Below are 14,148 nucleotides of genomic sequence, written 5' to 3'. Positions count from 1 at the left end.
CCCAGAAACTAACCCCGATCGATGCTGCTTGAAAACCAGAAAACTGGAACTTAGAATTCTGAACTCAAGAGGTGGGCGGCAAATGGGCGGAGGTTTTTGTCTTCAGCCAGATTTCGTAGATAAGAATGTCCGTGAAATTAGCGGGATTCACATTGATAATATTATTAAAAAAGTTGTTTATTCTGCTGAGGTAGTCCTGAATAGTATCTATTTTCCAGTCGGAGTGGAGAGTCCTATTCCGAACATAGTAAGGAGCTTTTGTGATGATTCTTAGCACCTTATTTTGAAGCACTTGGAGTTTGCTAATTTCGTTTGCTTTGTAGTTTGCCAAGGCTGGGGAAGCATACGTGAGAATGGGTCGGATTACAGTTTCATAAATCCTCTTTTTCAGTCTGAGGGTGATGTTTTCATTCTTTAGGAGAGGAAAAAGCCTGAAAATGATCCCGTGTGCTTTTCCGCTTACTCTAAGCATATGATCCTTCCAATTGTAGTTCTTGTTAAGGGTAACTCCCAGGTAATTAGCTTTATCAACTGTAGGGATGATTTTGCCAAAAAGTTTAACCTCAGTTCTGACCCGTTTCCTCTGTCTGCGATTTCGAATGAGTAGAATCTTGGACTTTTCTGGCTGAATGCACGTTTTTCAGCGACTGCACCGCCCCTCAATAGCAGGGATTTTCGCCTGAATTCTTGACAAGGCATACTCTGTGTTTAGAGACTTGGTGGCTATCGCTGTATCATCAGCGTATCTAGCTGCGAGAACATTTATATCCTCGGAAAAGCAAGGGAAATCGTTGGTATAGATGATGTAAAAAAGCGGGCCTAAAATTGACCCTTGAGCCTAAAATTGACCTGCGTAAATATTTTTGACACATGAAGTTGCATTTCCAACTCCAACGGTGCAAGTTCTATTTTCAAGGAAGGACTTGATAATGAGTATCAGATTTCTGTGGAAACCGAGATGAATTAGCTTAAAGATTAGCCCTGAATGCCAGACGCGGTCAAAAGCAACCTCGACTGAACGTGCAACGCGCTTTTATACTTTTGGTCAATGTCCGGAATCCCATCCTAACCACTTTATCGCCAGGTTTGGCGACTATTTTTATATTGGGGTTCACTCTTCCAATGTCATATCAGAAACAGGAAAAACGTTTTTGGTTACCTTGTAAAATTTTTTCCTAATTTTTTATGCTTGGTGCTGCTCTAAATTCTAAACTTTTTGTCGCCTCCAAGACACCCAATGTAGACACACCGATTGCCTCTACTCTGGCGTTGGCCCTATATGTCTTAGGGAGGTCATTATTCTTCTAGTAACTGACCTAAACAATAAGTAAAATCTGAATGTTACCATGTCTAAATTTTGATTCACTGGATTTAAACTGATGATCTAAAATCTGAGAATCTCGGAAATTTTGACGATTCCAAATTTCGGAATTTTTACTGTAGTAATTGATTACGGATTAAGCAGATGTAAATAATAAAGTCTTTTACTAAATATTTTGTTACAAATTAAAGCTTTTCTTTTACATATCATTGCTTTTTGATTCCTTCCTCAGAATAAAAACAGAAATCATAAATACTTACTTTCGCACCATGGATTGAATAAAATAATAATAGGATTCTTTGATTTGTAGCGGAAATCTGCAGCATTTTTGTTATCTTTTGATCTTGAATCAATTTCAAGAATCCATTCTCCAATTATAGCATTTGGTGCTGGTGTTACCTAACATATACAAGAATCTTATTATGTAAAATAAACAGTATTTATATGCTTTTCCGCAAAGCATAAGATGTAAAACATTATAAAATGAAACATGCCTATATCGAAAGCACCGAAAAATAGAATTTATTACATTATATATTCATCTATAAATTATTATTCTCAACTTTATCAATGTTTAGAATTTAATCTTTCACAGTTCCTAAAGGTCCATACTATCTTGTATCTGTCAATATTTTCATAGTCAAATACAGTCTAGACTGTTTTCATAGTCAAGTTTAAAAGCTATTACTTTAAACAATATTATAATTACTGCTTAAGAAATGTATGTTTTAATATTTCTCTCCGCATTAAGAAAAAATGTTCACAAAATATCAGCATTATGAAAAAGCTGATTTTTCTGTATGAGAAAATATTCATAAAGAATTATACTTACCTAAAATTAAATTCTAAAAATTTCCTGAAATTTGAATAATTTAAAAAAAAATACGAATATCTTCAGACAGTTTTCGAAAGTTAGAACTTCCCAGTAAATGAAAGAATATCATTATTAGAAATTTAAAACAGAGTTCCTATTATAGATTAAAAACACATTATATTACTTTCAGTTTTAGATATTTTGTGATAGATCGTTCATGACAAAAATGACATGATAACCTCAGTTATCATTTAATGATAATGAAAAGACCATATTAAACAAAACTGAACCGTACAGCATATGTCTGCAAGACTTGTTGCACACATAATCAGTAACTACGCTAGTGAGCAAAATTTAGGCAAATTTTCTGACTTTAGCCGTAGTTCCACGAAAACCAACTGAGAGACATGAAATTCATAATACAGAGGGAAAATATAGAACTTAGAGGATGAGGAAATTATAGTAGAAAAAAAAAAAAAAAATGAATAGGACGCAAACAGTGCAGAACGAATAGAAAAGGGCTTTAATGACAGAATACCGAGTTGGCACAAAATCATTGTCTGACCAATAGGTAGGACAATAAACCCGTAGGGTTTATATTTATTTTAACTAACATTTATTTTAAATTTAAACTACCTTTCCTGTCAAGCCTTACTTTCCCCTGGAACGGCCAATGCCAGAGTATGTAAATTTTAGTAGAACGCGCAAGGATTCAAATTATCAGCGGAAGTATTCTGAGTTAAATAGGAAGGAAACGAGTTCGAGGTGTGCTGTTCTTACTTCACGAGCGCGGAGGTAGTTAGCCAGAAATTGAAGAACCCCGCGTTTCGGCCTGTGTGCTTGCCTGGAAGTATTGTTAATCGTTCAACGTGATCTTCAAGTTTGCTGAATTAGCAGCGGTATTGTAAAACGCGGTGAGGTTAGTTACTTTTAGAGAGCCTCGTAGTTAGAGTCTTGTCTTTAGTTTCTTTTCAGGTTATTATTTTTATTTGACCGCCGAGTTGGCGTAGTTTGTGAGCGTCAAGAGCACGTACTTGTAATTTATTACGTTGAATAAAAAGGGACTTAAATCCTTAACGAGACTCTGTCTTTTATCCAGTTTCAACAGTCACCTCTTGGTTGCGTGCAAGTTGGAGGCGCGCAACGCTACAAACCAAAAAGCCTTAGTATGGGCTATGACTTTGTGGCTGTGTGGCCTAACTACTGTGGCTGTGTTGCATCGTTTGTGAATACTCAGCAATGTCTAAAAGTTCATGGTGTAAGAAATTCTCTTCTTCAAGGAGCATCTGTTTAGTTTGTCTGCTGTTCTCCGGGAAGGTACGATCGTGTCGCCAGGCGTCTCCCTAAACTATCCCACACATGTTCAATGGAATTTAATTCAGGAGAGCAAGTTTTCCAATCCATTCTGAAGATATCTTCACTTTCCAGGAGTTCCTCAACAGCATGAGTCCTGTGTGGCTGTGCATGATCGTCCATAAAAACAAAGTCGGGACCAATGGCACCCCGGAAACGACGCACGTGGGGGAGGATAACTTCATTACAGTAACGATTTTCGTAAAGTGAACCTCTGTTGAAAAAGTGGAACTCCGACCGTCTGTTCATCATAATGCGTCCCCATACAGACATACCAGGACTATGCCAATGGTCTCTTTCCCTGATGTTAGCGGGATAAAAGCACGTCTCTACCTCCATACATATCAACTGGCGTTATCACACTGAAACGACTCTCATCAGTAAAGATGAAGTGACTCCATTGATAACGTACAAATGAGAAGAATACAGCCCGATCCACTTTGTCTAAAAATAGACCTTATGAACTTGCTTGGGTCGTCCCTAAGTTCACCACTAAACTTAGAGGTTCCATTGATGATAGGTATCCAGTGTCTGTATTCTCTACACCACTATAAACAGTGCCACCAATAGATTGCTGTCAATGTTATGCAGCATTTAGGATGGCAGGCGATTAGGCCACCTTTATGAAATCATCTGGGCATGGTAAACTGGGACACCTGTTGTCCGGTTGCCAGTAATGTTGCCACGCAGAACTGCTGAGTAGTGTTGCCCGCTATCTGGTTTCCATTTCTTTTCGTCTGCAGGGCGATACATCTGTCATTAGTTACCGTTGTTTTCATTGGGCAACTACCACCTGCCTTTCTTAACCTTTCCAGCTATACCTATCGTTTGGATTGTCTATTCCAAACTCCTGGGCGATAGGTGTAAAACTACACCCCTCCTCAAGTTTGCTAATCATTCTGCCACGTGTAAAGGCGTCATGTATTCTTGTAGTCGCATTGCACGTACAATCTCACTTTCACTTGCAGATGAAGACCTAGAAAACGCTTTCCTTTCTTCTTCTTTTGATGCCTTGCAGTGCACGCGCTGTCTCCACGAGTTTTGCATGTCCCGACATATCATGTGACGTCATCGTACTGATATTTGCATACGCATCACTTTGATACTAATTTATTTGCCTTTAACTGTACTGATCGCAAAACTCACTTTAAAATTTACAATGCGTCAACTCGACGCTAACAAACTTCGCCTCTGCTTCGGCAGTAACTGAAAGTCAGATAATGAAACTAAAATTTGAACATACTAACAAGTGATAGAGCTAACCCACAGGGCTCAGCAACATCTCGTAACTTAAACCCCTTCGAAACCAGTGGCAGCAAATAAATGTAATTAAGCCACTTGAACCAGCAATAAGCCAAACGTATCTACGGCATAGGTAGCGGTTTTTCTCCTACTGGAAATTCGGCTTTTGAATACTTTCTTGAAAGTAGAAATTTGCATTCCTTCACGCGCAATACAAAATTTAACTATTCTGGCAATGACAATTAGTAATAGGTAATGAAGACTTATAGGAAAGTTTGAAGTTTAACTTGTTATTAAAATAAATATAAACCTCTACGAGCCTTTTAAAAAGTTTCGTGGTTGTATGTTGAAAAATAAATTTATTGGTTAATTTTTACACACTAGTATAAGATGATGTCTTTATACAGCTTATTACTTTGAAAATATAAGTTTTATTTTTGTTTTTATTTAACACTGAAATTCAGACTTGCACTAATGCTTTACACTAATTTAATTTACTGCTTCAATGCATCTTCAGCCTTCGCTGTTAAATTATATTTCTGCAAAAATAATTAAAAGAAAACTACCTCTAATGTTAATTCTTTTTCACTTGTTTCCAGAATCCGTACTTTCCATTCTGAAAGCAATTTCTCTCCTTCTTCACATGATAGAACAGGTAGAAATATTTCCGTTTTCTGCGAATATGAAGGAGAAGCTGCATCTGAGAATAAATGTAAATATGAAACAAAAAATAAAAATAAGGACAATCCATTACATTGGTTCTATTTATAAAGCAGTTAATAAAGTTTCTATTAAATTAGAACATCCATATCATAATAAGTATTCAGTTTAATTAATTAATAATAAAAGATAAAAAGGTTTTCTTCCTAAAAATTTGATACTCAAAATAAATTATAAAAATAATTGAACCATTTACAGCTCATAGAAATAAAATCTGATAGAAATCTATATTTTATCAATTTTTTAAGTCAAGTAACAGTCAAAAAATATCTGTATTACATTAAATATATTTAAAATATAGCGTGCTCATTCCAAAAGTAGTAGAAAAGTCTGATTCTATAGATAATGAGGAATTGTAAATAATCATTCAATGACAGTCTGACTTTCTTTTGAACGCTGACTAATTTTAGTTTATCATATTTCATATGTATATTAGGTTGTCTAAAGATTCAAGACGCATTTTTTCGATGTTCTTCAAAGACGCATTTTTTCGATGTTATATAAAAAACAATGATCAGTAAACAGTATATCGCCCTTTCTGTTTCATAACTTTTTTACTTTCTTTTAAAGAGCTTCGTAATTCTTCAATCACAAAAGAACCTAGCATTTTTGAAGAAAAGCAGAATAAGTTGCTGATTTGAGTTAAATGTCATACCAAGAAAGTAATTTTGGAAGAGAGTGAAACAAGTGAAAATATTAGAGCACAAGATAAAACAAGAATTATAAACGAGGCAATACTTTTCATCCAAACTCCAATAATTTTTATCAGGTGATCAACTTCTGCGTGGTCTTGTTTCCAAGCTCCTGCCAGTGAGCCAACAAAATAATTCGAATGTGTGTAGCCAACTTGGACAGTTCCAAGGAATCTATCTTCCAGAAACTTCATTAGTTAAGTTTATTAATCGTATAGAAACTGCATCCCATTCCGATAACGTGAGACTACAAAGAAGTTTGATCACCTGACAAAAAATTTATTGGAGTTTAGATGAAGAGTGTCGCCACGAGTATCATATTCGCCTGATTTTGTGCCCTCAGACTTTCATTTGTTTTCATCTCTTCAAAATTTCTTTCGTGGTATAACAATCAATCCAGATGAGGCCGTAAACCAGCATTTTGTCGAGCTTTTCGCTGATAAAGTTAGGTTCTTTTGTGAATGAGGAATTACAAAGCTCATTAAAGGAAAGCAAGCAGTTATCGAACAAAACGGGCAGTATACTATTGACTGCTCATCGATCTTCACAAAAACAAATAACTTTGAAGAACATAGAAAAAATTCGTCATGACTTTTCAGACAACCAGACATTTTATTTACATAAGAGCCGCATCACTCGCCAGGGAGTGCCACGCTATGGCCACTTCTGCAGTATACAGTTTCATGTTACTGTAATATGAAAGGCTAGTAAATTATTTAATCTGTGGCCAAGGGTTTTGCTTTCGTGACCAAGTGTCGCGTCATAACCCGGCATTTGGCAGACACCGATATGGAGCATAAACGGAAAGATTCAAGCAAGAAACACCACACTAACCTTTTAAAGTGAATACCAAGCAAAGAACATCTTTTTCGGGATCATATGATCGGTTGAGAGTTAAAGTCAGCTTAAATGGAAATCCTCTTCTAATGATAAGCTGTGGGCATAGTTTCTTCACTAGATGAAATGCACTTGTATAATGTTTCACCGTATTTGTTGATATACATAATTCTGCAAGTTCAACAATCAAAGGAACATGGTCTTCATCCCCCTTAGCTGAAAATAAAAATAAAAATAAAATTATTACGATAATGTTAACATACAAACATGAACCGCTTTATAACTGCACTTCAGATTATACAGTCATATAAAATAGTTACCCAAAAACAATACCGGAAATGTAAAAACATTTTTTTTTCCTTTGAGAACATACAGACTCCCCGTGCACCACATATGTACAACACGGGGCTTACAGAAGTAAGTTAAACATTAAAGGTTACATGTATAAATAAACATTAAAAATTACATGCATAAATAAAGCGAACAAAAGCAGAGAACAGCAGTCTGAACTTCACGAAAACAGATAAGTTCACCGGCCAAGTCACTCCGAACATTTTCAAATCGTTCTGTAAGCATAATCTAGGGCCATCAAATGTAGGGCACGAGAAAATCAAATGTTCCACATCCTGAGGAACTCTTTTTGAACATTCACATAAATTGTTTGATCGTAGATTAAAACGAAACAGATAACTTGCAAATTTACCGTGACCAGATAAAAACTGAGACACTTTAAAATTTAACGAGAGGAAAGACTCGGAATTCAGTCTATGGTAAATAGAAGGAAAGAACTTTTTGGTGACTTCAGCATTACAAGATGAAATGTATTCCTCATTCCACATAGCTAAAAGCTTTTTATAATGAAAGGACTTCCAATAACTCTTTGGAATGCTAATGTTGATATCAATGGGTAAATTTAAGGCATCTTTAGCTAAGAAATCAGCTCTTTCATTTCCGTAGAAACCATGATGAGCACGCACATAAGCAAAGCAGATATCAATACCTCTAATTCTAAGTGAACTAACAGTTACTAGGGTTTCGATAACTAATTTATCGCAGCTGGTAATACTGTTGAAAAGTTGAAAAGAAGAAAGAGAATCAGAACAAATAAGGTACTTTGAAGATGTTGTCCCATGATCCTGGATCCATTTGACGGCAAGATAAATGCACAGAAGTTCTGCTTGAAAAACTGTACATTCATTCCGTATACGGTGTCTAAGAAAACAAATCTCGGAATGGCCTTCAAAAAGAACAAATGCAAGGCCAACCCTGTTGTTCATCTTGCTGCCATCTGTAAAGAAAACCATATGAAAACTTATTTCAGCAGTCTCTTTATAATCGCATTAATTTATGGGTTCTAAAGTAGCGGGATGAGGAAGATCAGTGAAGGGGACAATTTCATTAATACAGTCTTCCAAAGCATGACTTGCCAATGACTCAAAAATATTATTCTTATATGCAATTTCAAAATCAATAGGCAGAACTCCTGCAAGAACAAAAGTAGCCTCATAGCTTAAGGTTCTATAACCACTAATAATACGAAGAAGAATTCTCCGTTGAATCTTTCTTAAATTTCTTTTGTTAACCTTCTTGGCAAGAACATGTCTTCAAGCACGACAGCCGTACGAAATGAAAGGTACAATACACTGCTTATACATGAATTTCTTAACATCGTAGCTTACTCCAAAAGTATTTTTGGTAATTCGGTGAAAGCCATTAATAATTTTTTCACATTTAGCAGAAAGGAATTCAATGTGCTTTTTCCATGTTACTTTTTGGTCAAGAATGACACCAAGATACTTAACATTTTCTACAAATTCCAACGGAGAATTATCGAGCATCAAAGAAGCAATATTTTGTTCATCAAACGTACTGGAAACAAGCATAGCTTTACTTTTTGAAGGATTGAAAGTAAGTTTATGAGAAATCGCCCAACTGGAGACAAAATCTAGAACTGCTCTCAAAAGAATGTTATTCAAAATCCTTCCTTGGAAAATTAATAGTAAGTCTTAAACACAGGTTTATAGTATCTATTTTAATATTGTTTTCTTATACTTTTTAATTATTAAACGTAGATTTTAAATCTTGCTTTAATTAATAACTTCTAAAACAAAGTAAAACATTACATCTTATTATTACTATTTTTACTGTTATTATTATACGAAAGATTCGAGATTTGGAAGATTATAGGACATTTCAACAATCGGTTTCGAGAAAATTTAGGCTTCATCCCATTTCTAGTTTTGGCAGTACGACTTGGATCGAGAGTAGCAGGCTACTGGATATTCCTTCTAAAAAAACACAAGGCACTACGATTTTTCAATCTGTCTTTATCTCAATCTATCAAGTTCAAAGCGTTTAAGCATATTGGAATTATCTCAATATGCTTAACAGTTTCAGATAAACACTATTTTAATTTTTGGTGATTCCGCACAACTACATACTCAACTCGGAAAATACTGTCCGTCCTTTTTTAATGATTCTGTAGATGTGTATGTGTGGGGGGGAATAAAATTCTAACTTTATATTTGAAACCAGCTCCTTAAATTTAATTTTTCGTGTGCCCGTTTTCCCTTTTGATCCAAAAAAAAAAAAATGCGTAATAAATACTATTTCTGAACTGCGTCATTTCAAGATTCTTATATAACGCTCATGCCACATGTTCTTACGTTATGGCAAAAGTGAAAATTAAGTCAATAATAATGTTAAAATTTGCAAACTAAAACCTTAGTCAACTAACACAAACACGGTCGTAGAAGCACGATTTCAGTATTCTTAATATGGTATCCATATTAGCTATCATCTCAGCTTCTCTGCCCTGTAAATAGGCAGCCTTCACTTCCCTTTTTAGCTCCAAACTTGCTGTTATAAATATGTGACATGTATGCATCTAATTAAAGAAGTTCGCGTCTTGAGCCAGTTTGGTTGTGCATGCCTAGTTCAAGAATGCTATATCAAGAACAAAAAACTACATCTTTAAAAATTCTGATTTTAAAAATTTTGTAACGTTGCCCTTTTCTATTTTGTGTGCATCTGTCAATTGAAAAATGTGAGATATGTTTTTTCTAAATTTTAAATTTGTAATACTAGTCTGATAAATAAATTTCCTTTCGCTTAAGAACGCATTCCGCTCAATAAAATCACCGCGCTACGCATCTCTGTGAGAATAATTTTCATCTGTCACGTTTCTCTTGTCATATTTCACGAAACGGCCGCCAACAATGACGTGGGTATGTCACGCAAATCACGTGCGTTATCCACTGCTCTTGGCCTTTTAACCCCTTCCAGACAGCTGATCCATTACATTTCCAAGGATTGGTCCGCTTTCGCCTTATTCTATGCGTGACACGTAAATAAATCAGCACGTAAGAGATGCTGATTAAGTATTTTTGCATATCTAAATGTTTACCAGCGGTTCCTGTTTATTTTGAAGCAACGTCTTGGATTTTGGAACCGAGTCGAAACTAGCGGAAACACAGGGCGATACTGAATATACGGTTAATGCCAAATATCCGAGTTAATCGGAAATGTGTCATGTGGCAATTATGTAAATAACACGGTGTAAGCCAATCAACAGTTGAAACAATAAAATAAATTTTTGTTATTCCAAACAGTCTTCCCCCTTATTTTAATTGTTCTAAAACTTAGCAAAGAAATTATCTTATGTCTAAAATTAATTCAAATTATTAATTATTTCGCTTTCATATATAATTATAAAAAATTAATGCAGTTCAGCACATAATATAGTTTATTTTTTGCATTTTATTCGTAACTGTAATAAAGTAAATAATTGTAATGCCTTTTTATTAATTTCACACTTACTATTATATATTAAGCAATTTTAATGTCTTTTTATTTGTAACTGTAATGAAGTAGGTAAGAAATGTGGCTTATTTTGTAGCAGAAGCACATTTAAATGTAACTTTTTCGTTAAGTTTCCAACGCTGAATATTTCACAAACATTGTCAATTAATCTGCATGCTGTACACAATCATAAATACATATTGTAGGTTTTTAAGAAAATGTACTTTTTATACGAATAATACGGAATATACGAATAATACTTTTTTACGAATAATACGGAAGCAAGATGAAGAAAGAGAAAGGAAAAAAAAAAGAGATCTAATGGGTAAAGTTATAGTCATACTGTAAAGATTGTAAGCGTAATTTTTTTCAATGGACAGCTTTAAATTTCAGTCAATTGCTCTGTGAAAGGTTGTATACAATTTCGAAAATACAGGAAGATACAACAAGATTTGGGCTGATCAATTTTTTTTCGCAATATGAACAGTAAAATCTTTGTTCCATCCTTAAATTCTACCCAAATAGAGATACAGATCAGTTAGCTGTCTTTACCCTTTGTTTTTGCAGCTGTTGCCATGTATGTCTTCCGTTGTTAATATCTGATGTGCTCATAGTTTATTTATTAACACATATGACTTTAAAGAGCAAAGTTTTTAAATGTTACGTTTACAGAAAAGTACATATGTTTATTTTAAAACGCAAATACCGAGCGCCTTAAAACGTATGATACGGGAGAAATTAAAACATTATTTAAAGCATAATTAATTATACTTTTTTCTAGAAATACGAATTAAGAAATAGATAAATAATAAAATAGTATGTGAAAATAAGTAAGTAAAAATCAATTTATTTATATCAAATGCGCAATATCTGGCATTAAAAATAATTTTTATTATTTATAACAGCGTACAAATATTCATAAAAATGAACAATTGGATATTTTACAGAAATTTATTGATAATTTTAAAGTTATTCTTATCGCACATCAAATGGTAACATCCTGAGAAATGCTTATTTGCCAAGCCAGAAAGGCAAATTAAAGAACCATATGTCTTGCGAAATGATAGACTTATGAATTCGTGAGGATGATAAACAGTCTGATAGCATAACTGTTAATGGGATATAATGCAACGCCTTCAGAACTGAAAATTAAATATAAATAAACAGCAAAGCGTTTTTATTTGATTAGTTTTCTAGTGTTCTGCCCTCCAAAAAAACTGTGCCTAAAGTACACTACTTTTCACATAAGTACCAATTATTTAATATATAGTTGTGCATATATAAATATTAATATGCATTCGAAATATTTTTATCAATTAAACCAGTGCTACAGATGTTCATATAAATTATGATTTGGATATAATATAAATGAAATGTATTTTAAATTATATCAATTACATATACAGTCAAACCTCCCTATAGCGAACTCGATGTAACAAAATCCCGGATACAACGATCAGATGTTTTGGTTCTGTCCGATTTCCTATGCATTAGTGTTATTTTACATGGCTATAGTGAACCCCCAACCCTATGAAAAATGGATATAATGAACTTTATAGATATCTTCAACTGAAATTTTTTAAAGCATTTTTCATAAGTTTTTGAAAGAATTTCTGCTAGTTTTAGCTGAAAATCTACTAAACCTTAAATCATCCATATTTACACGAGTAACATAACGACAAACCTTTTAAGCTATTGTTCTCTCATCTTTGATCGAACTTTTGTCAGTGTCCTAAACAAAGCCTATTTCAAAGAAAATACATTTTGTCAAAATATGCAGAAAAAATAAACCTTAAGATTCAAAAGGTGGTGTATTTTTCCATTAAATTTCATTCCATCTTCTTAATACTAAAGCAAGTGTATTTTTATAAACAGCAATCCTTAATTTACATTTAATGTAAATTTCAAATTTTGCTTCACTAAAAATATTTAGTATTAAATTATAGTTCCCCCTCTGTTCATTCTTATGTGAAAGATTCTAATGACTCGAGATATCAAAATTTAGGACTCAGCCTCAGAAAAACTAAGCCTCTGTACGGAAATATTAGTGTCAACATTAATATTAATTTCCAAGGAATTCACGTAGGAAGGCATCAAACTGTTCCAAAGATTTAGATTTCTAATTTGAATCTAGATGCTATATATTTCAGACATTTTAGTAATTTCAACGATTAAAATATAGTTCTGCAATGATGAACTGATGTCATTTTTAAAGTTGTAGAGTCATTAGGTATTTTTGAAGCAAGGGAGGTGCAACATTTGCAGTGTCCTCGCCTGGACTTTGGATCTTTGGAATAGGAGTCGAGTATGTTTCCAATTACACCACGAAGACATGCCAAAAGGAGGCAGAAAATACCTTATAAAGTAATAAAAGTGATGTTTATAGACTTTGGTAAAAGAAATACTTTACTATCGTAATACTACAATTTCAGCAACGATAACTACTAACTTCATATTAATTCTAAACCATAAACGTTCACATATGAATTTCAGTTCGTTTCCAGAATTCATCCATACTATTAATAATTCCAGAATAAGAAATACAATAACATAGAAATGCTGCATACTATAACAAAAATATACCAAAAACAGTCAGAAATATGACACAGACCGCATACAAATATAATATTTAAGTTATTGGAATATCACCAGACCTGGAGCAACCATTAAGCAAAACAAGTACGAGCTAAGAGCATCAAGAAAGGTGCATACCACAAAACTTTCTCATTGTTGATTTTGCTATGGAATGTACTATGATGCAGTTAAACTAAGGCCAAGACAGAAGAAATGGAGAAAAGGATAGACATTATACTGTTAATGTATGTGAGGGCAGCAAAATATTCTAATTGCTTAGGGCCTTTAAAAGTCTTAATTTGGTCTTGAATATGGCAAAGCATACGAGAACTATCTGCCTAAGGGAAGGGATGCCTTCTGAAAGGGGAAAAATTAGCTTGCAGTCAGATTACGCATGGAGAAAAACACAAAGCCTATTCACGCAGATAAGTTGAATGAGAATCCCGGTCGAGCTGCCAGTATTCAGCGATCTTAACCATTCAGCCACCGGTAGGGCTGTAATATTTAAATAATAATAATACAGTAGTTACCATTATTTAACATACTTGAAAAATGATTCTGATAAAATTTCTGTGTAATCCTAAAAATATTTAATTTCAAAAGAAATGCGAAACTCCAGTTTTAAGAGGAACATACAGACCTATTTTTCAATAATAATGTACTTTTATATCTATAATTCGATAGACTTAAAAGCGATCGCAATACATATTTATCATATAATTGTCTGCTTTTTTTATATCATTACTTTCGTTCCCTTTTTTTCTTATTTACGAGAAAAACGTTACCCACAAATC

The 14,148-nt window shown here is 33.8% G+C and overlaps 1 protein-coding gene across 2 annotated transcripts in view; it reads right to left on the bottom strand.

Moving 5' to 3' along the window:
* Positions 1-14,148, bottom strand: part of LOC118199098 (annulin-like) — a 96,464-nt gene that overhangs the window by 26,641 nt on the left and 55,675 nt on the right. For both annotated transcript variants that reach the window (XM_085813080.1, XM_085813079.1), the window contains exons 2-4: positions 6,977-7,195; positions 5,297-5,430; positions 1,582-1,720 (exon numbers count right to left, since the gene is read on the bottom strand). In XM_085813080.1, coding sequence (XP_085669206.1) covers positions 1,582-1,720; positions 5,297-5,430; positions 6,977-7,195 — 492 coding nt within the window. The remainder of the gene's footprint in view (positions 1-1,581; positions 1,721-5,296; positions 5,431-6,976; positions 7,196-14,148) is intronic.

The sequence above is a fragment of the Stegodyphus dumicola genome, chromosome 3 (genome assembly GCF_044657685.1).
Source record: "Stegodyphus dumicola isolate Sdum_Otavi_A_Nest chromosome 3, ASM4465768v1".
Classification (NCBI taxonomy): domain Eukaryota; kingdom Metazoa; phylum Arthropoda; class Arachnida; order Araneae; family Eresidae; genus Stegodyphus; species Stegodyphus dumicola.
The sequence above is the reverse complement of the archived record's forward strand: the minus strand, read 5'-3'. Positions and strand labels throughout refer to the sequence as shown.